The following is a 23,827-nucleotide window of genomic DNA, read 5'->3' on the forward strand; positions in this document are numbered from 1 at the left end:
ATCTTTATTTGGGTGTCACGTTGTGGCTTTTATGGAGCCTCCATAAATAGCATCATCGCTCTCAAATAATTTTAGAGGAAATCCTGTTCACGGATTGTACGAGTCACAGCCGCACCCGCCAACACACAGACACACACACACACACACACACACACACACACACTGAGCACGTGCTGGCTGTCACGACTCTCGTTGACATGCATGGAACACATGCACATGCGCTCTAAAGGTGAAGTGAGGCGCCGTGTAGTAGAGATCAATGGAAGAGGAGGGCACTCGCTTCCCTTACAGAGACAATTAAAGGAGACTAGATAATGAGGCTATTTATAAACTGGTCTATTTTTTTTTCGGTGCATTCTTCGACTGAGCTCTGAATTCTCCTTTTTTTTTTTCGCCTGCTTTCACCTTTCTCCAGCCTCAACTTTTATTCCCCTCGCCGCAGACGTTAATGAGCAATCTCACGGTCGCACGCGTTTACATCAGAATGCGGCGAGGAGGTTTGCAGGGAGCAATCTGGGGCCACTCCGGGGAGACCCCGGTGACGCACCACGTTGATGAATAAGAGAGAGGTGGTGTGTCGTCACAACACAACTAAAAAAAAGATAATAAATAATTTGTACTGAAGACATGAAATAGATTTACTTTTAATCTCCATGTGTTTCTCTTAAAATATCTCATGTATTTTATGTGTATAATCACATCATAACTAGAGTGTTTCAACGGCTGTTTTTTTAATCCTTCAAAACATTGCATTTCCTATTTTAAAGTAAACTCACAGCTGTTGTGTTATATCATTAGTTCCAACCGCCAGCCTCCTTTTTTTTCCCATATGAAAGAGAAAAAAGTATATTTATGTGGACTTTTTTATGCTGTTTGAGGAGGTGGATGAGGTCAAAACACAAGGCCAGCATCTCTTGAGCAGAATTATATAACGCACACACAAAGGTTCAGCTCATGACTCATACAAGTAATTATTCCCTGGATCAAAGTTAAATAAAAAAAGAAAACGATTTACTCAATTCATGAAGTATAAGAGTTTTCAGGTAATGTCTTACACCATCTAGTCAAAGATACATGAGAGAATACTGTACTTACTTTTTTGATCTGGTTTACAAGCTTTTTAAGTTATTTTTGAAACCATTTTAGCCGTTAGACCTATCCTCTCCTTAGGAATGGAGAAAGAAGATGGAGTTTGTGACGCAAAACTCTGGAGTGGTGACACATTATTGGATTCGCCGAGACACAAACAACGATTTTTTTTCGCTTTGTAATGCTGAAGTCTTTCTACGAAATCAAGACTTCATTATGTTTAAATATTCCTCAGTTGATGCAATGTATTTAACTTTCATATATTACAAAATCTTATTTAAAAATCTACTAGTTTAGTGATTTTCAAAACAGTTTAGTTGCGAAAGGGTTTATATGTAATGATGATGAAGCTTCATGAAGCAGTGTCATTATTTTCAGAGTCCACTAGATGGCGGTCTCTGCGCTATTTTCCTTTGTTTTGAACAACTGTTCTAATGAAACATCACATCATTTTTAAACTGATGGCGCCACCTACTGACCTCTAAACAACATGACACTGCTTCATGAAGCTTCAATGGCGCATCATTAGTTATAGGAACTAAACTAAGTATTGCGTGGCAGTAGATATCGTTGAGCATTTCACAAAACAATGTATTGGTAGGATGGGTCTGGTATTGATATTCTCATGCTCTGAGGTTCTTTCTCACCTGGTCTTGGCCCGTATAGTGGTCTTAAAACTTGCATTACACTTCTCAGAGATCAACAGAATTTTGTCAACATGTTCTTCAACGTGAACGAGTTATTCATCCATTTATTGTTTTGCCCGTAAAGCCTTGACCGTGTTCTCGACTAGTTCTGCCTTGGTATTGGTCTTGGTCTAGACACTATCTGGATTTGTTAGTGTCTTGGTCTGAGTTTGGCGGGTCTTCACTACAGATTATGGTAATGACCTACTTCTCTTGTAACCCTTGACCTCACAACTCATTTTGAAAATTGGTGATTGACCACAACTTTGGTCACGGCCTTGTTCTTGTTCTATCTGGTCGACCCAGGACCAGAATCTCTATCACAATCGGACAACCTTGTCATTATTTACTTGTTGACATTAAACACAACCTCACCTACTTCTTTCTCTTTTGGTTCCTCAAGGTCTTTCGGGGGCCCAATCTGATCTGGACAAGAGGAGAGATGTATACGGGAAGAACGTGATACCTCCAAAGAAGCCAAAATCCTTCCTTCACCTAGTTTGGGAGGCTCTCCAGGACGTCACCCTCATCATCCTGGAGGTCGCCGCCCTGGTGTCTTTGGGTCTCTCTTTTTATCGACCGCCAGGAGACAGCACCGGAGCATGTAAGTTTGACTGTTGAATCAACATTCACATTACCAAGTGAAAGTCTTTAGTGTATTCTTGAATCCTAGCACATCATCTTTCTTTCAAACGGCTTTATAAGCATAATTTCCACTGTGGCCTGTTTCAAGGCTTGATTTGACTCATAAGGCACGGAGCGGAGACGGGTGCGCTGGTTAATGAAGCGGTTAGTGATTAAGTATTGGGTAAATAACCTTGAACATTGCTCAAGCTCCGTGAGTTGTGAAGCAGGAAATGAACAGCCGCTAAGTGCCAAGTCAGCACCATCAGCCCTCTGCTGTCACACTTAGAACCAAGTTTCTCTACTGAATACAAGAGTTTAACAAGTGTACCAAGGAAAGCTGAAGTGATCTTAACAGCATTATTGTAAGTGAAGAACACTTTTGTTCTAATAATGAAACATGTATTTGTGTTTGAGCTCAATATAATAACTGTTCAATGAAATATAATATTGAAGATTATTATTCATTTTTAAAATATTTACCACGAGTAAACATTACCATGGCTGAACACACAATTGTCCAGCCTGCACGCTTCTCTTCCCTTGTTTTCCACCATTTCAAACAGCTAAAATATCACCCTGTGTGTAGACCAATAATATAACACATATATGAAGAATATTAATTTTATAACTCCTAATCTTGATAACATATTGATTGACTAAAAACATTCTTAAATAATGTTAAATAATTAAGTCTATATCCAAAAAACGGTTTTGCACTAACTGATTCCTTATTATTTGTTAGGTTTTAAGCTAAATTAAATTTTTAGCTTAAGTTAAGTTAGTTACAGCCTTTTAACTCTTACAACGTTTTTGGCTTAATTTTTTCATTTATCTATTATTATTATTATTATTTATGTTTTATTTATTATTTTTATTATTATAATTATAATAATTATTATTATTATTATTATTATTATTATTATTATTATTATTATTATTATTATTATTATTATTATTATTATTATTATTATTAATGTTTTATTATTTATTATTATTATTATTATTATTATTATTGTGGCTGAAAAATGATATTCGCATCTTTTAAGTCCATTCACTAATGTTAAATTGACAATAAAATATTAAAAACTAAATAACATGGCCTTTGGATTTTTCACTTTACATTCATGTTAAAAATATCTTGTCTACATTTAAAAAGGTTATTACGTTTTTACAGGGAAAAAGGGATATTACCGTGATTCGGCTTTTTCCGGGGTTGTTCTGAGCTACACCTCACCCCATATTGAACTCCTCCAGCAGGGTTTGTGGTTTATTAAAAGCTCTTAAAGAGATCAGCAGCACCAAAATAGAACTTGTTGTGATGAATCCCTTCTCATTAACATATGAAAACATCCAGGCTGCAGTCGACTGACTCTTAATTGCGTCTTTACTCATCGATGGATTAAAAAAAACTAACTGGAATTAACTTACATAGAAACAAGTGGCGGAATGATGTTGCCTAAAACATCAAGCTTTAGGAGACCATCTGTAAATGCAAAGCTTGGAATTCATCCTTTGAAATTAGATTCCGGCTACTCTGAAGTTTCATATCAAACATGGCTGAAAACGAGGCTCTGATATTTGAAGGGGGGGTGTGCTGGATAAGTGGCCCTCCTTTCATCATGGGGAGATCAGAGGAAATTTGCTAACAGCACGGGAATCACATTTTTCCGCCAAGATTGACTCTATAGTTCTCCCGGGATCCGCTTGAACTGTTGCCTAACATCCCAGATGAACAATGCAGATCAGCAACCGGGAGCATGACGTCCCTCTTAGGTCTGTATTGCTCTTCTAACACGACCCTGGTGGGTCATATAGTTGAAAATAATCCCCCCCAATTGAGTGCTTTCAAAGTCAAAGCACCAGACATGTGGCATAATGATTCTCCGAGACAGCGAGTGTCGGCCTTGGTTATTCTAATACATGCCTCATCCTGTCAACCTGCAGACTGGAAGCAATGAGCCCCAGAGAAGAGAGAAGTACATCTTAGAAACACTCTTTATTTTAACGCTACGCCAATTCTTTTCCTGTGCAGTAATAAGACTGAAAGATAGTCTATCTTTTCAAAAGGTCCCCTTCAGTGACATTCTTTATATTATCTAGAGTCCTATAGACAAGCAGGGAAAATAAATTGCTTTGACCGTGATATTATTATATAAATATTAATAGTTTCAGATATAAAATACAGCTAAATGTAATGTTTTATCAGTAGGAACTTGTCGTGATTGGTACTGTGAATAATGTACCAGGTGACCAAGACAAGCGTTTACTCAGTTTAAGCAAATTAAAAAACACCTTCTAGACTCTAATAACAAGCACAAAGGAAACTGTGTAATAAAGTATTTAGTATTCCTGTGTAGCCCAGTAACAAGTGACCTGTTTGCGGTTTGTGGCCTATTGGTTAGGGATCACTGCTATTGGCAACAAGCTCTTGCGTGTTATTCGCGCAGAAAATCATGGGATGGAACTTCATAGGAAAGACTAAACATTCAGTGATTAGAACTAAACTGTTTTTTTTTATATTTCCACATTTCAGAGCCAAACCTTTCAAGAACAGGTCAAGTTCTTAACAGAGTCAGAAAAAAAAGAAAAGTTAAATCAAGAAGCTTTTCCTATAATTTATCCTGGATCTGATATTTTCCAACCCCTTGAGATCCTGAATCCACCTGCTCATGCATGATGCCTTCAAAGTGAAGTTGATGCTTCAACTTTTGGAGTGATTGGAATGATCACTCTGGTTTGGGGGGAAAAACAAAAAAAGGGTAAAATAAGGTATTATTACTTATAGCTAAAGGAGGACAAGGAGCTGAAAAAAGCCTAAAGGTTAATAAAGAAATGTGAACTTTAGTGAGTGTATTTCCTGACATTTATGGCCTTAATACAAATAAAAATTACTTAATTACTTACTTACTTAATAAATAAGTTTTTATTTGTTCAGGCTTTTCCTTGATTTTCTGGAACTCCTGTTGTGTTCTCAGTTTTATCTTGATCTTTAAAGTATATACTTTATTGAATAATGTTTTGATTGTTTAACGCTTTGTGACCCTGGTCTAGAAAAGCGCTATATAAATAAAAATTACTTACTTACTTACTAACTTACTTAAGTAGTTAAAGCAATAGTGGCCATTTTTTAATTTTTAGTGGCCATTTTTTATTTTTCTGTAAAGCCTTACTTGAAGAATGCTGCCTTGCATTTTAAAATAAAATACCAAATCCACACAATCAAGGAAATTAACGAATAGAAATAAATACTATGTCGTGATCTGTAGCTACTTTAATATATCTGAGATCTGTTTTCAAAAGAGAAAAAAGTACCCAAGAGTTAACTTCCTTCTGTATCTGCAGCATGTGGCTCGGCTGCGAGCGGCGGCGGCGACGAGGAGGAACACGAGGCGGGTTGGATCGAGGGCGCCGCCATCTTATTGTCCGTGGTGTGCGTGGTGCTGGTGACCGCCTTCAACGACTGGTCCAAGGAGAAGCAGTTCCGCGGGCTCCAGAACCGCATCGAGCAGGAGCAGAAGTTCCAGGTGGTCCGGGGGAGCCAGGTGGAGCAGCTGCCCGTGGCCGACATCGTGGTGGGGGATATAGCGCAAATCAAATACGGTAGGTACCAGAACCAGTCCAGTGTCCGCACCTATGTTTGTGTCACAACAACCTGCACGCCTGCTGTTCCAGGGGATCTGCTGCCCGCTGATGGGATCTTGATCCAGGGAAACGACCTGAAGATCGATGAGTCGTCACTGACCGGAGAGTCGGATCATGTTAAGAAAGCAGCAGATCGGGACCCCATGCTGTTGTCTGGTACGTTTCTAGTTTCTCCTGAATGTGTTATACTTCCTGATCCGTCAATCCTTTTAAAACGCCGCGAGGGGAGTTGGCGGTGAGTGCAGCAGCCGAACAGCAGGACTCCAGCCTGCGGCAAACCTGGTTTTCAATTCAAGGAATCAGGCTGTTCTCGACGTGATTGCACGGCGGGAGTTCATGTTTGTTGATTATGGCACCTTAGGTCATTTTATGTGGCCTGCAAGAGCTTAATGTTTATATTCAAATTAATATTATTTAAAAAATACACTTAGTGGGAAACGAATGTGTTCATTTAAGTTGATATTGGACCTCTATTGTACTCATCAGTACTTGTACAAAAATTGAAATATTTACGTTACAAAATTTTCTTAAGCCACTGAAAACACTGTTATTCCAGAAACGAAATCTTGTTTACGACAACCATGCCCTCTCTGCTGTGATTGGTCAAGCATCAGAAGTCTCCACCTCCAAGGGACTCGTTGTATAAACAAGGCAGGGTGTGATTACAGCTGGCTGGAAATGGGGAGGATTCCATTATTATGTCATAATGTAGCCTCTTGTAACCTCTCATTCCCTGAGATTTGATTTTGATTGTGCATTCAGAAGTAAATGTTGTTATTAAGCAGTAGTCATTTCCTTAGTTACTGCATATCTGTATAGACTATACATGACTGATAGTTTCAATGCCTTTCGACTCTGGCTTGCCTGGACTTAAATAGTTTACACACTTGTCGATTTCAAAATGATCCAGAGTTATAAAAAGTGCTCGTATTTTTTATTTATTTATTTTGAATGAATATTATTGAAATACTTTCACCAGTAACAAAGAGTGAGAAAAAAAAACACAGGGTATAATAGAATCGCGTCTGTTATGTGCTGACGTACCATCAGCATTTAAGATGTAAACGTCCTGTTTCAAAGAAAAAAGAAAAAGTTGATTATGTTTTGCACGTACATAACCTCCATTATCTTCAAAGTAAACCCGACAGAAATGATTTGTATTTGTTGCTCCTTGTTAAAGAAGGTGTTACTCCCTCCCTGGCTCTATTATCCGTCCGCCTCAGAACATTCTATGAATCTTGGACGCCGATAAGAAACGCGGGTTAATCCGATCGAGCTTATAATTCTTCCTACGTTTAATTAGCTTTGTCTCTACCGTGTTCAATTAGCCTCGCAAGCCCTTACTTTCACACATTCCTAAAAGGTTAATCGTGTTCTGGACTACATGAGCTTTGTAAGGAATTATAAGTCTTTTTGAAGCCCGACACCCTCCAATCTTCTTCATCTCCACTGTTGCGTCCACCACGCTGCCTTTTTTCCCCCACAAAGATGTACGTCTTTTTACCCTCCAGGGACCCACGTGATGGAGGGATCAGGGCGCATGCTGGTGACTGCTGTCGGGGTCAACTCTCAGACCGGTATTATCTTCACTCTTCTTGGGGCGAGCGTAGAGGAGGAGGAGAAGAGAGAGAAAGAGAAGAAAGGTATGACCACTGTTTACTTTATTGGGTACAGAGTGCTGGTGGGTTTTTATTATTATTTATCTTAATAATTGTTGTTTTTCTCTTATATTTGAACCTCATAGTTAGGACAGTGGAAGATGGACGCCAAAATGCAGGTAAAATATTTACTTTTTGGTCATAACAATGCACACATTGTACAGTAATATACACTTCGCTAGTTTTTCTACTTCGTTTTTTTGTTTTCTGGATGATTCTAAGATCAAACTACAATTGATTATAATGTTAGGACAATAAATAAATTGACAATTTGTAAATAAACAAGCAACAACTGATATTGTGAGGGATATTCTTTAAAAGAGTTAAATAAATAAACGTGTGTTCTAGAACAGGGGTCCCCAACCCTTTTTGCACTGTAGACAGGTTTAATCTGGGCATTATATTCACAGATCGACTTTCATATAACACCATTTTTCCACTAGTTTACAGGTTGACTTCTCAAGAGTCACAGGTTAATGAAAATACCTTTTTTTTTAAGAACAAAACACATTTAAGACAATAAAAATCAATAGAACAGCTCGGTAAGAAACACCTAACACCGGATCGGGGGTTGGGGACCACTGTACTAGACAAAACACCTGTGTCCTAGTAAGGTTTAATAATAAATTAGATTATAAAAACTTACACACAAAAAGAAAGATTTGACTGTATATTATAGAAACATTAAAGCTTTTTATACATTTTATTAAGTACTTTCAAGTCAGTTATTAATTGGTTAAAAGCATGTTCTGTGATACATGTTTTCATTTGCTATAAATTCATACGTTTCATGTGTGTCTAATGTTAAACAAACATATATATATTTCATAAGATCTCCGTGACTTGACTTTTATCTGCTGCCTGTTGAATATCAAAATGTCCTATAACCATGTTATTTCTGTCCATTGTCCTCGTGTGTGCGTGTATTTGTGCGGGTGTGTGTGCGTGGGTGTTTTTTTTGTTCATTCGTTGGCCTTCATTGTCACCGGCTAGACTACTCGCATCCTTCCATCCACCCCATCGCCACTATAGCCACGGATGGGGCTGCGAGCATAAATGCCCCTGGCAGTGCCAGCCTAATTAATGGTAGGTTGACAAACCCTCTGATTTCTTTCTGTCGTAGCTGCTGCTGTGGTCTCTGTGGTTTCACTCCCTTCCTACGATGGTTTCCCACTTTCTCTTGACTCTGTCTATGTTGTACCCGCATGTTTCCCGCCCCTTATTTTGAGATGTATCTTCTGTTTCTTCTCAGAATCTCAAGAGATCATTTCAAGCTACTTTTTCTTTCATAAATATTGGATCTAGGAATTTTTTTGGAATGGACTTAATTACTGTAATTACATGGTTTGTTAGTCATTTATTTCCATTAATCACAATTGAATCCCATCTAAATACTTGAGACAACAATAAGTCAATTTAATTAAACTAATCTAATCTTTGTTTTTCTGTAATTAATCAATGAAAATTGATGTTAAAACCTGGCCATTGAAATGTAATAATACAATTCTTATTTTATTAATTTCCTTTACAATCACATTAATACTTCAACATTCTTTTTTTTTACAATGTTAGAATGATCTTATCTTACACCTAGATAATATCGAATATTTCTGTTAGTTAAATTCCCAGCATTTTTCCACACCAAATTGTACAATTTTGAGATTAAATGTTTGCGTCCTTCAAAGTGGAAAAAAACGACAAACCGGATATAGTACTTTTGCATTTTTGGGAAATGCAGGCTGTTGATTTATTCTACATTTCCTGTTTCATTTGGTTATTTTCATAACGTGACGTTTCATGAGATGTGAATTATCTCCCTTGAGTCGGTTCTTATAGCTGTGTGTCTATGTGTCTTTTTTTTAATGACCTGCAGTCTATGTAACTAACCATCAATCGGAGGTCACAACTGCTTAATGCATATTGAGTAGGCGCTAAAAGGTATATTCATAAATCACAATGCTTGGGAATCAGCTTGCATTGTGAGATGGATCACCGTATTCATGTACGTTAGTAAACTTTTGTGAAACGGATCTACCTGCCGAGCAGTGACACAAGCCAGACCGGATGTATTAGCTCAGCGTCCTCAGAGACCACTTAGTGACAAAAGACACCATTTCTGTGTTCACTGAAATGCAGGCGAAGAAATATTAACTATATTCATTATTGCTGAGTCCTCTTTTATCTGTGCCTCCCGAGAGGATTCAGTGAGTTTGAAGTGAACACAGATGAGACCTGAGTTGCTCTGTAATTGTGACCTAATGATGTGGCAGGTGGGACGAAAGCAATTTGTCATCTTCAGCCTCAGTTAGAACAAAGCTCCGTTAAATCGAGCTTTTTTTGTTGCATTCATTAGTTTGAAACGTGAGAGTGTCTTCTACTACTGAGACTAGGAGCCTTTTGATGGTAAGAAACGCAATGAAAATAGTATATATATATGTATGGATATTGACTAGTGAGAATTTCTCTGAACAAGAAAAAATACATGCATAAATCGACAAAACTAAACAATAGTACAACATAAAATTTAAATTCCAAACCAACAAAATCTAAAGAGAATTCAAAAGTCAAGCTGTAGTCCAAACCCATTCTTGTAAAAATGTCTCTGAGAATATCCAGGATAGACTGTGATGTGAAAATGTGATTCCACAAACATAAGAGACGATCCTATGCTCCGTTCTAGGATCCTTGCTTGAAGGGAGAGTTCACCCAAAATTATAATGTCTACTCATTTTCAGAGTAAACTGTTCATTCTTGGAGTTATAGTCAAAAATAAAGATACATATTAACGTAGCGACTGGAGCTCCATATTGCAGTGAAGCTACCACATGAGGAATTGTTTGGGAAAAACTTAAATAAGTCTGTATTTTAAACTTGAATTTAGCAGAAATCCAATCAAACAACTAAGTGCAAATTTAAGTTTATGTCGAGGTTTTAACACAAGATGGACGTTAAAGACGAGAAGAATGGAGGTATTGGGATGTTTTTAAGTTTAAGTTTCAAAGATGAAGACAACTGCATGTGAGCTTTGATTGCTACATTAAAATGAACAAACATTTTTGTCTATAACTCTAAAAAGGAATGGATTACTCTGAAAATAATCTCAACCCGTATTCCACATGAAGGTGAGAAGACAATGAGTGAAATTAGAACTTTGGATGAACCATCTCTTTAATGATCTGCGACCGTACGGAAAAATCATCTGATTCTTGAGGAGCCACAGTGAGCATCATGGATGGACTAATAGTCCATTAACTGAACACAATCACAGATACAACCTACACAAATGACGAATGTCATGACGATGGATAATGTTTTTTTCAAGTGAGGGAACATCTTTACATCAAAGTAGAGTAGGAATGACTGTTAATTGTCAAAACTTTGATTTTCCTTCTGTGTTACTTACGTAACTGTGGTGTGTGGGAGTCTTTCCTTCGGTCCTGTTCTGTTTACTCTGCATGTTTATGTTTGCTAGAATGTCTGTGTTGCTTCTATTTCTCAACAATTGCCTCTTATTCTGTCGTCTAATGCTGAACACTTTTATAGATCAAGCTTTCTGTTTGAATTAATTTAAATTCACACAAGTGTTTTTATCGCCTTCTTGTCTTATTTGTTGTCACGCTTCAAACCCTCATGGATTATGATGAGCCTGTTATCACCTCCTGAAGCAACATTAAGTCAATTAACTCTGAATCGCTTCCCACTTGATGCCCAAATATTACAACTGATGATAAGACGATTCATTTTTTTTCTGTTTGCTATGTTCACCGTCTGTGTGATTATGTGTCAACATGATGTCTGCTTACGTTTTATTTGTCGCTGCTGTCTGGTGTGTCTCCATCGTAGGTAAAATGCAAGATGGCAATATGGAGGGCAATCCAATTAAAGGTAACCAAACACATCTCTCGCCTCCCTCCGGTGCGTAGGTGGAACTCTGGGTCAAATGCAGGCAATGTTCAGGACTAGCCGTTGTCGTAAATTATCTCTCAGAGAGGATTTAAATGCCAGATCATGTCAAATTGAAGCTTTAACAGATCCTGCATTTCACCCAGACTTCAACTGATGCTCCTCTAAAATTAGACCTTCATTTCTACATTCATCTTGTTGTCTCTAATCGCTGTTCTTATCAACAGGTAAACAAAAAAACTTTCTTCTGCTCTCTTTCATATTTTTGTTGGATTAAAAAGCCTAGTCAGCATTTAATATCAATTTTGAATTATTTTATAATTAATAAAAAACAACCTTTTTCCAATCATATATATGAATGACAGAAGTTCATCTCTTATAAATATGAACTCGAAAAATGTAAATCATTTGCCAATTAATCAGTTACACTTAAATACCAGGCAGAATTCAGGAATATATAAGTAGAGAAAGAACAACAACTGTTGCAGATAATTGTGGCTGATTTCTATTTTTATGGACAAATCTGTTTATTCAATCCTTAGTTATGAACGTTTTTTTTTACAATTTTTCTCTCCACACTTTAATATCCTTGTGATGTGCGAAGACTTATATAACATCCTTGTGCTTCACTCCAGCTCTCGGCAGAGATTGACGGATTGTTCAGACAAAATCTCACACATTTGAAAAGAAAAATAAATGAGTGAATTGTCTTATGAACGAAACTTTAATGTTCAGGGATAATAACAAAGCGTTCGAGGCAGAGGCGACTATATAAAGAACATCTCGGGGAAATTGATTGACTATTGAGAGATTCTCTTTCTTCTCCTTCTGAAACGCAGTTTCCGTCTTTTGTCTTTGGTGCAGGAAAAAAGGACGGCGCCGCTGCCATGGAGATGCAGCCTCTTAAGAGTGCAGAAGGTGGCGACGACGAGAAAGAGAGGAAGAAAGTGAGCATCCCAAAGAAAGAGAAGTCTGTGCTGCAGGGGAAACTGACCAAGCTGGCCGTCCAAATTGGCAAAGCAGGTACAACGAGTCGCCGATTTTCAAATCCAGCTAACAAGTCGGAGAATGTTTAAGCGACTAAATGGATGGACTTTTCTCACCTTGTTTCACAAGTGACTATTACCCTGGTTTTATCTCAGGGTCAAGGTGACCCAAAGGCCCCGAAAACAAATGTGATGTGGTATCCCTTGTGTTGCCTCCAGGTCAACGACCACCACCACTGCATATGTATTTTTTGGAAGCCAGGGAGGGTTGTTTTCGGGTCTTCGGGTCACCTTGACCCCGAGATAACACAAGCCTTAACTTATTTATCTTTCATTATATTCATGAAACCTACTCAAAATTTTCAGGAAAAATATTGTCTTTATGCTTTCAAGCATGGATTTTGACCTATTCATTCATTTTTATTCATAGCTAGAAATGGTGGTTTAGTTAATGGTATCAATATGCATTGAAAATTCAAATAAAACCAACATTCTTTATTGTTTTTAATTGCGATATACAGACAATAAATAAACAGCGCTGAATGCAATATGTTGTTGAATAGTTTATTTTCTTAAGCATCATTTTTTGCTTAAGCTAACATTCTTAATAGTTTTTTAATAGACTCAAAAAGTCACTTGCTTCATTTTCTTAGAATTGTGAGTTTGGCCATGATTTTATGACTGCAACTTTTAATCCAAATTTAAATACATTTAAGATGTTAATGAGTCGTAGAACATGAAACTAACAATGCTCGGTTTATTACTAAACGTTCTATGGATGGATAAATGAACGTACATTCTGAGAAACTTCCCGTCACATTGTCGTTCATATTTAAATAAAAAAATAAATACTTTTTCTCTTGCTCAACTTCTGCGTGACTCTCCCCACAGGCTTGCTCATGTCAGCCATCACTGTCATCATCCTGGTCCTCTACTTCGCCATCGACACGTTCGTCCTGCAAAAGCGCCCCTGGTTGACGGAGTGCACCCCGATTTACATCCAGTATTTCGTCAAGTTCTTCATCATCGGTGTGACCGTGCTGGTGGTGGCCGTGCCGGAGGGGCTGCCCCTGGCCGTCACCATCTCCCTGGCCTACTCCGTCAAGGTGAGCGCTGGAGATCTTCTTCCCCTGTCCGGTCGGACATGTTGTTCCTCACTGTGCTTCTCCTGGGTTTCTACTCTGGAGTACAGGATATAGCAACTGTCTTAAGTGTTTGATGGACTAGAGACCTTTCGAGGGTGTCCCCAGATTTTATAGACTACAGCCCCCTTTTAAACTTTTCAGGGGTGGACAATTATAATTCTTCAAGGGCCACATTAAATTCTGTGAATGTTGTTAGGGGCCGTCAAGCAAAAAGAAAGATGAGAAATTCCCCCAAAAAAAGGATTTGCATTCAACATTTATTAAGCTAAAAAAGCTGCAATTTTATTCTTGTATATATGAATTTTTTCTTTTTAAGATTTCTTCAACTAACTTTAATAAACTATTTTGAGGGATTAATATATACTCAAAAAATTACACACAAAAAGGAGGGAAAAGTAAATAAGTGTTATGTGAAAATGCAAATAAATAATAAATACAAAATACACTTTTTAATGCATTAGAACCATTTATACATCATCATCATACTTTGATATCACGAGGGCTACATAGATACATTCAAGATGAAGTGGACAGCAGTCAACACCGTTTATTTCCTTTTTTCTTCTCGTCCCAACTTGTGCGCTCAAACACTCTCGACAACCCGACAACGAGAGCACGTCAACATCATCCTTACAGAGACACAGTCTGTAACACCAGCGTTCCATTTACGAGGGGGAAGACAAAATGTGCGACACAGACACGATTTTATGATGCGCAGCCAAGTCTTGAGTACAAAGTTTGGAAGAGATTTGGATTTTACAAGAAGAACGGAACACTAGATAAAACCGTCGCAATATGCAAGGACACTGAAGTACAGCTCGACCGATCTCTACAAGCTTTGCTTTGTTCTTTCTTCAGAACATTTTGCACAAGGCATGTCGTTTGAAATGTTATTATTTTGTATTTTTGTTAGTTGTTATATTTTTTTACTTCAGCAGTAGCTCATTATTCCCAGATCTGAGCCTACTCAGACCTCTCTCCAAAAGGTTTATTTCTTTCACTTCCTTGTTGAAATTTACTTTCTTTTGCTATAATTTGTGTCAGTAGTGAAAATGCAATATTAAGTTTGTTTCCAAAGTTCTTTGTGTAACGTGTTAGAGTAACAAACACAGTGACATGGTTTTGTAGTCGAAAACAACAAAAATACTTGTTTGCTAGTCTTTTATTAAACTCATCACTATGAAGGTTTTTCACATTTTTAGAGTTGATTTAGGATCATTCATCGTGTCAAATGTCTACTTTAAACAAGGAACTATATGGAATTATTCTTTAGGAAATGATATCAGGTGCTACTGCAAAAGATGAAGCCATGGATAAGGAGCTAAACGTCTTCACACACGAAAACCAAGTCCAGATGACCCGATTCAATTGCCTAGAGATGCCTTTTGACTCATCAGATGACATCATATTGCACTGAATTGTATCGGATCGGATCAAAACCTACTGGTTCGAATCGAGTCGTTTGTTTTTAAAATGTATCTTTCCTGAATCGTTTCGTACCCCATGTATCTAGACACGTATTGAATCGACTTATTTCAGAGAGATGCTATGTGATTAAATATACAAACAAATAATGACCTATCAGAAAAAAGTAGTACATATTAGATAAATGGTTTTGGAATTTATTTTGAGAAATAATTAAAGAAATAATTAAAAAATAAAGAAAGAAATGTACAGATAATATGTTTATGTAATGATTTTTCAAAAATAATAAAAATCATTATGTGTGTTTATATGTATTTATATATATACATATGTATAAATATATACATATATTTATTTCTTGTGTTTTCTCTGTGTGACCTGGATGCCCAAAAACAAATGTGTTTGTGGTATCCCTTGTGTTGTCTCTGGGTAAAGGTGAACGACCTCCCCGCCTTCCATAAATACATATGCAGTGGAACTCCGGGTCACCTTGACCCTCAATTCAAGCAGCAAATCTAAGAAATTAGACAAGATAATTAAATTCAATTTTTAATAAAAAGTTACAAAAATTAGCTCAACATAAGAAACTTTTCTATATGATCATTTTTCTTGTTAAACAAAGACCTCATGAGGGCCGCATGAATACAGTTGGAGGGCCTTATGTGGCCCCCATGCCTGCTGTAAAATGATGGAATTTTAATACTTATTTCATGCTAACATTAAGATTTGAGTCATAGAAATGTTGTAGGTTTAAATATATATATCTGTGACAGCAGTAGATGAGTTCGCTCTCTCACCCATGTGAGATGTGTGTGGTCATCATCCATCTTCCTCACGATCAATCCGTCTCTGCTCCCGAACAGAAAATGATGAAAGACAACAACCTGGTGCGTCATCTGGATGCGTGCGAAACTATGGGCAACGCGACGGCCATCTGCTCCGACAAGACGGGCACGCTCACCACCAACCGCATGACGGCTGTGCAGTTCTACACGTGTGACGTGCACTACAGAGAGATCCCGGATCCCGGAGTCCTGCCTCCGAAAGCACTGGATTTGCTCGTCAACGCCATCTCCATCAACAGTGCCTACACTTCCAAGATCCTGGTGAGACAGATTCCTGACTTTTTTTCCCCTGACCAAAAAAACGAGTCTCTCTTCTTATCATTATTCAGGGCATATTAGACTTTAATTGAATCCAATCTGTGTAAGTGCTGCTGAGGGTCTGATGCTGGGAGTGAATGCACAGGAAGGAGATTTAGTTAAATTTAAAATCATAAGAAAGTAGAATTGAAATGGAGAAACAGCCCGAGAGAGACTCCTCCGTTCACACTATAGGTAGAAGAAGAAATCTCCAGTTGACGATTCAGGTGCTGGAGGATTATTCTTAACAGACTAGATTCATGTGTTAATAAGACGTACGTTTGTACGTTTAAGCCTGAGCCGTCAGGAAGGAATGATTGCACTGCATTTCTTTTTTTTATTGTTGGACTAGTACATTTACTTCTCTCTGCACAGCCTCATTTCTCAACTAACATTCTGTTTAGAGGGAAAATCATAGGAAGACGACGTACCATCCATCCATCCATCCATCCATCCATCCATCCATCCATCCATCCATCCATCCATCCATCCATCCATCCATCCATCCATCCATCCATCCATCCATCCATCCATCCATCCATCCATCCATCCATCCATCCATCCATCCATCCATCCATCCATCCATCCATCCATCCATCCATCCATCCATCCATCCATCCATCCATCCATCCATCCATCCATCCATCCATCCATCCATCCATCCACCCACCCACCCATCCATCCATCCATCCATCCACCCACCCATCCATCCATCCATCCATCCATCCATCCATCCATCCATCCATCCATCCATCCATCCATCCATCCATCCATCCATCCATCCATCCATCCATCCATCCATCCATCCATCCATCCATCCATCCATCCATCCATCCATCCATCCATCCATCCATCCATCCATCCATCCATCCATCCATCCATCCATCCATCCATCCATCCATCCATCCATCCATCCATCCATCCATCCATCCATCCATCCAACCAACCAACCATCCAACCATACACCCACCAATCCACCCAGAAATACCACTTGTCCACATATTTTCCTGATCTTTAAAGCGTGCCTCATGACAGTGCACTTTAAGAAATCAGTTAAGAGCGTCAGTGGTTAAACACCATTGGATGGAGGATCATTCTCTGAGAATATCATGTTTGCTGTACATCATTATAGAGAAGGCCCTTGACCTATGACGTGATAGTTCCTTGTCTGATTTCCCCGCAACACATTTATATGAAAATAATGGAAAATTAGCATAAAAAGACTGAACTATAATAATTATATGATTATAATTAAACTTTGACATCTTCATGAGCCAAGCTCTGTACATGAAGTTATTTTTGCATGAGATTCAACTTAACAATAATAATTGTTGCCAAAATCAGCTTTTTTTTCTGGTAAAAAAAAAAGGTTTTTTTTAGTCGAATGCCTTTGACCTTTATTTAAATAATGTGTTGCATGCAAAACACTTTCATTAGCTTTAAATTCCCAGGAAGCTGAATTGCCTGAGGCTTTCCTTTCTCACACACTTCAAACGCAATATTTGCACTGTTTGAAATATGTTGCATTAAAGGTTCTTTTATATCATTTTATAAAAGAAATTAATTGATTTACCTAGATGACAGTTTCTGTTAGAATCGATTTAGTAGTGATAAAATAAATAATATTTCAAAAGGTAAATTGGACAGTAGATCAAGAGACATGTGTAGAGAGATTAGAAAAAAAGAGAAAATGCGTCCGTGAACTATTATTATTTAGTTTGAATAATTTCATCAGAAGATTTGATCCTGGAGGAAATTTCTGCTGCATTGTGTCGGTGTGTATTTTCATAACGGCTTAGCCTGCAGCATTAAACACCAGCAACGGGCAGCTTAGTGTGGATTAAAAAGCACATTGATTCCGTTTTTAATCACCTTTCCCATGAAAAAAGGTTGAGTCATTTACTCAAGCGTGGGTGGCAAGATATTTGTTGACGAACTTTAATAAGTGCGATTGTTTTTCTTTGAAATCCAGAACTTTACTTCTGTGATCAACTAAAAAATCTGAATTGTGCATGTGAGCACACACGTGTAGACACTTCAATGCATTCCATCTCCTCCACACATGTGCAAGTGTCAAGTAAATAAATGAAAGATGGAGGTGTTTGAATGTAATTATGATAGAAAAAATATAGATTCACACCCACACGTCCTCTTCCAGCAGTCCTTAGCATCACTCAAGTCCATTTGTATGAGCCTTTGTGTTCTTATATAAGAGGCCAATCCTGTGGGATGTCGGAACAAGTCTTTGATGGCCACCACACATTTCCCTGCCTTGTTGCTGCTGCCGGCTCATAATACAGCCATTGATACGTGAACACACAAGTGTGTCTCATCATCGAGGAGGCAACGCAGGCATTTTTTTTTAATAAATTGGACATATTCAGATGATGCATCAGAGCTTCACTTACAAGTGGTATTGAATAATTCATACGTGTTTTCCACATTACAATAGCAGCAAATACGAGTCAGCCATTGCTTCAGTAGATATATTTATTTATATAATTTTACTCAAGTAGGTTGTGTTTCTACCACAGTTTATTTCTCTGTCTTAAAATTTAAAAAAGGAAAGTATATTTCTAATGCTGTAAAAAGTATAACATTTTCGGGGTTAAAATATAGGTGAAAAAAGAGCCTGTCAGCAGAGGTCTGCAGACTCTGAGTGTGTTTCTTAATAGTGTAATTCGCAAACAAATAACAATTTAATGATGAAAATGCATTGTCCATATTTAAAACAGTACATAAGAATTTAAAATAAGAATAATATTGTTCTATCAGTATTTTCTGAGAGTCAGAATTACTAATGATACAAGTTAATATATTTGTTTGATGCGTGTTTTAAAAACTGATTTATTGTCATTATGTTGAGGTACTGATTATAGATATTATGACGTGTGTCAAATGTATTATTGGAGATTATTACTTTCAGCAATAAATCTAAAATAATTCTGAATTTGAGGATAATTTGTTGTAAGTATATGTGTATTTCTACTTTAAATTGAAAACATATTTGAAGGAGTTTGTGATTAAAAGTCATTAAATCAAATATATTAACCATATTTCTGAACATAGTATCTCTCACAAGCAGCAAAATAATCTATAAAAGTGAAAGAAAAAATTGAGAAAAAATGAAAAAATGTTGTATAATAGATATATATTTTTTTCAATTCAATTGCTTCAAATACTTCTAGCTTCATCTAGTTTTTCATTTTAATATCACATTACAAAAGAAATGTTACCTTTAAAAATAAATAAAAAACGTATACAAATTATAATATGATCGTTTTTTCTTGGAGTTTCTAGTAGTTCCTTTGGGAGCTCGACTGTCAGGATTCTTTCTTTCTCCTCTCTTGTTCAGTATTTACAGATTGGATGTGATTGTTTGGGGAAATTATATTGTGACAGAAACCATAGCAATCCTTGATGTGTATCAAAAAAAACATGTCACTAGGCAGGATAAGAAAAGTGTGTGTTTGCACGTGTGCATGTTGTTGCTAATGGCTCCTATTTTCATGATGCTTAACATTAATGTGTGCGAGCAAAGCAAGAATGAATGATTCATGGTTTGAAATGAGCTTTCGAACGATCCCCGCATTTTATTTCCCTTCAATGAAGCGGCCGTGGCGACAGACTTCAAAAAAAGGACGAAGATGAAAAGCCTCAGAATGAAAGCGAGGAGAAACGTAGGAAACAGGAGACGAGCCATACTAGCGTGTCCTAATCGTAAACTGGACAAGTGCCTTCGCGCCCTTCGGCAAGCCTCCAGAACTCGGCCCAGTTGGCCGGCACACTCATGTTGAGAACTAGAATGTACTGAAGCTCAAATACATTGGAAGAACCATTGAGAAATACATTTGAAAACCCTTCATAAAGTGGTTGCATAATGATCTGTATACCGACGATATGGTAGAGAATCGGCGAAAATCCGGTGAGAAATAAAGGCAGAGGAACGAAAAGAACAGGAGGCTTGGATTAAGGAGAGCCCCAGGTGAAAAAGGAAGCAAGATTGCCAGCTCTCTCTCGGGCATATGTCCTTGCCCACAGAAGCACCCAGAGACTAGAGGGAGGGCAGCTGGTTGTTTGCCACGTCCAGTCCAAAGCTTGCCAACTCCAGACTGAAGTCATGCCAAAGAAGATCCTTCAGTCTTGATACCCGTGTCAATCGCGGTGGAACAACCAAAGGAGGATCTTCTTCCGTTTGTACAGCGTTGCCTTTTTTTTTTGTCGATGCAATTTGTCAGATTTTTTTCTTATCTAAAAGAAGAAGAATCCACAGGGTACATACCCTCAGGTGCTTGCTTCGCACCGTGGCGCCTTTACTTAACCAACCTGTTCTTTTGAAACAGTATTCAAACTCGATCACAGACGAAATGTGTATTTATTGAAGATTTTACAGCTTAAAATAAATGTCTGTACAAACATAGTGGAGAATACTCTCATATGATATAGCTCAGATTATATAGTTGAGAAACATGTGCTGTACAGACTTTCTCCGGTTTATGAAATGTTTTTGAAAATCTTATGCTACCAGAGGAATCTGAAAACACTTCCAAAGTAGACCTGTAGAAAAGGATGGACGGATGGAAAGTAAACCCCATTTCACCTTTCATTGTTGAAATGGAGCGAGATGATCAATTGAATCATCCACGTTTCAAAACTTTTTTTTTTTCATTATGTTAAAATCGAGTCCAGATAACACATTTAATCAGTCCTATCTGAAGGGAGACAGCTGATGGCTCCAGTACAGTAGTCTTTGTTCAACGAAACACGAAAAAGACCTTTGATTATTACAAAGGTCAAAGACAAGTCCCTTATATTGTGGCGACACAAGTTAGTTTATACAATATTAGATTAAAGTGGGAAAAGCTAGAAATACAACAGCAAAAAAAAAATGCTTCAGTTGTTAGAAGCGAAAAGTAGAGGTTGGTTTAAATTCTTTAAATGTTACCTTGAATATAACCTTTAGTTTCATTTATTGGTGCATTTAATGTTTAATGAGTTAAGTTTAGGAACTATTCATTGTTGTAATGAAGAATAAGAATATTTAATTTTGCCTTTTTCATATAGTACCATCACAGAATTGACACATATTTTCAGCAAGAATAAACCATATCTATCTCAATTTAAACGTTTTTAGATCTGTTTAAACAAATAAGAATGATGGTTCATTAAAAACTTTGGGTTTGGAGGCTTAAACACAGCCTGTAGTTGATTTACTAAGATCGTGTCTCGCATCCACCCACTTATAATCAACCTTTTAAATATTTATTCGGTCATATTTATATGTTTTGTAGATATTCTGTCACAATTAAATGTAAAGTTATTTTTCCGCCTCCTGTCATTATTGTGCAAGTGAGTGTGGATGGGTTATTTAGTGTAAAAGTTTTGTTAAGCCTGGGAAACCTGAGCTAAATTGTTTACGAGGAGGAAAAAAAAACAGACGTTGGAGTGAATCGTTGCTTTTGTTCCATCATTATACACGTACAATAGACGTTGAATCTGTGAAATTACAACAACAATTCATAGCAAGAACATCCTCATCTTATTTTAAAAATCTCTATTGAGCGTTTGCTCTGGTCTTTTACTGCTGCAACAATGTTGTTGTGCGTATGAAAGCTGGCGGTGCGGAATATTTGGTGGTCATTACAGAGGAAGCAAACATCGTCCCCTCATTACCCCGTGACAGACTGTGTATCTCTGATTGAATCATCGGTCATTAGGGAGAGCATCAATTCGGTTATTTACCACAAAACCGGTATAAAGTATTTGTGCTCTGGTCTGTGTTCACAAGACACAACATTAACCAGATATGTCCAATTACGAGGGAGGGTGGGGGGGGCAGGGACCAGAGCAGTGATTGGGTTTTAATGATTAATGAGATCTGAGGCTGAAATCTTCGAGAACAGGAAAGACATGCAAATAAACGTGGACCTCACTGTGTTCCTCCTTAAATCCCTGCGTTACAGGGACTTTGAATTTTGGCCTGGAGTTTGAAAACATACTGAAGACAAACTCATTTTCAAGGCCTTTTTCGATGGTGACATTTTACTTTTATTCTTTGAGTCGCAAATATATCTTAATAATCTCCTTTTTTTCCATCCACTATCTTTCCTTTAATGGCACTTTTTAGTTGTTTACATGGATAATTTATGTTTCTTAGCTTAGCTTGAACATCTTTATAAGTCACAATATCAACATGAATCTACTTTAATTTTAAGTCAACCATGCACATTAAATAACTTGATAAGAAAAGTTGTACCGTAATTTCCCAAAGGATTTTTCCCACTTCTTAATAAAGTAAATAGATATCAATCTAATCTAACTTAAAATGTCTGTTGTAGGTGAACTAGTTTAACCTTTTTTTGGTTTGTTTGTTTGCGAAGTCCTCCAAACATTTGACCTTTTATTAGTGATGCACTGATGAAGCTTCATGAAGCAGTGTCATGTTGTTTAGATGTCAGTAGGGGGCGCCATCAGTTTAAACAATGATGTGATGTTTCATCAGAACAGTTGTTCAAAACAAAGGAAAATAGTGCAGAGACCGGACACTCATGAAGCTCCATCGGACCATCACTAACTATTATCCATCAAGGGCGTTGAAGAGGAGAGTGCAGGCAGGGTGGACGGGGTGAATTGTTGCGAGAACAGTAGCAGCTAGAGCAGGGATGTCCAAACTTTTATTTCGGAGGAGGGCCACATTTGATCAAAGGGAAACAAGCAGAGGGCCAGAAGTGAACCGTTACATGACACACAGGTTAGGAAGACAACCAATAACGTTCAACGATAAACAGGTGATACTGATAATAGGCTGTTTCGTGTATATTCACAATATTTTTTATTCCCGTTAATGGAGGGTTCATCTCAATACCTTTTTCTTCCCCATGTGACAATCCGCTGAAATGAATACAGTGATTTAATGGAGCAGGACTCTGGGAATACTGACAAGTGCAGATGGTGATGGAGGAAGAAGAATACGAGATGTGTGAAGTGAAATGAGTGAGATCTCTGCAAAGGAATCACAATCAGAGAGTGAGAACCCCCGAGAGAGGCAGAGAGCACCCTCTTCTTCCGAGTCCCTTTCTCAAAGTATGATTGCAGTGTTTCCATGGCAACGCGGAGCCTTTCACACACATTGACCACACACTCACGTCGTGCTATACTGTACTTCCAATCCCTGGAAAACATGACGGAATGAAGCTTGCGTAACAGGAATCTCCACCGTGCTTAAACAAACAACACAGTTGAAACAGTATTTAAAAACAATGTACAAAATGTGTTCCCTTCAAATCTAATCTTACAATGAGTGATATTGTCAAATAGTATGCAATTTATGAAGGTAATGTTTAAAAATATGACATAGAAATGACAGCTCATTATCAGATGTAACATTTAGAAACCAGAGATTTTTAAAAATAATTTCTCAGTCTTTCATTTTTAAGTGTCCAATTATTATTATTATGATTATTGTTTGAATTATAGATTTAAAATACATATATAATTACGTGTTTTGTAAACTCATCTATTGAT

At 37.5% G+C, this 23,827-nt stretch overlaps 1 protein-coding gene across 4 annotated transcripts in view; it reads left to right on the forward strand.

Moving 5' to 3' along the window:
• The window catches only part of atp2b2 (ATPase plasma membrane Ca2+ transporting 2), a 66,028-nt gene that overhangs the window by 25,999 nt on the left and 16,202 nt on the right, over positions 1-23,827 (forward strand). For 2 of the 4 annotated variants that reach the window (XM_087801677.1, XM_087801674.1), the window contains exons 3-12: positions 2,179-2,379; positions 5,745-6,002; positions 6,075-6,200; positions 7,556-7,687; positions 7,789-7,821; positions 8,696-8,788; positions 11,546-11,587; positions 12,470-12,628; positions 13,483-13,697; positions 16,025-16,267. In XM_087801677.1, the coding sequence (XP_087657803.1) occupies positions 2,179-2,379; positions 5,745-6,002; positions 6,075-6,200; positions 7,556-7,687; positions 7,789-7,821; positions 8,696-8,788; positions 11,546-11,587; positions 12,470-12,628; positions 13,483-13,697; positions 16,025-16,267 (1,502 nt within the window). The remainder of the gene's footprint in view (positions 1-2,178; positions 2,380-5,744; positions 6,003-6,074; positions 6,201-7,555; positions 7,688-7,788; positions 7,822-8,695; positions 8,789-11,545; positions 11,588-12,469; positions 12,629-13,482; positions 13,698-16,024; positions 16,268-23,827) is intronic. The other 2 variants (XM_087801675.1, XM_087801676.1) reach the window with 2 other exon arrangements.

Source organism: Callionymus lyra, chromosome 10, assembly GCF_982586985.1.
Source record: "Callionymus lyra chromosome 10, fCalLyr1.hap1.1, whole genome shotgun sequence".
NCBI lineage: Eukaryota > Metazoa > Chordata > Actinopteri > Syngnathiformes > Callionymidae > Callionymus > Callionymus lyra.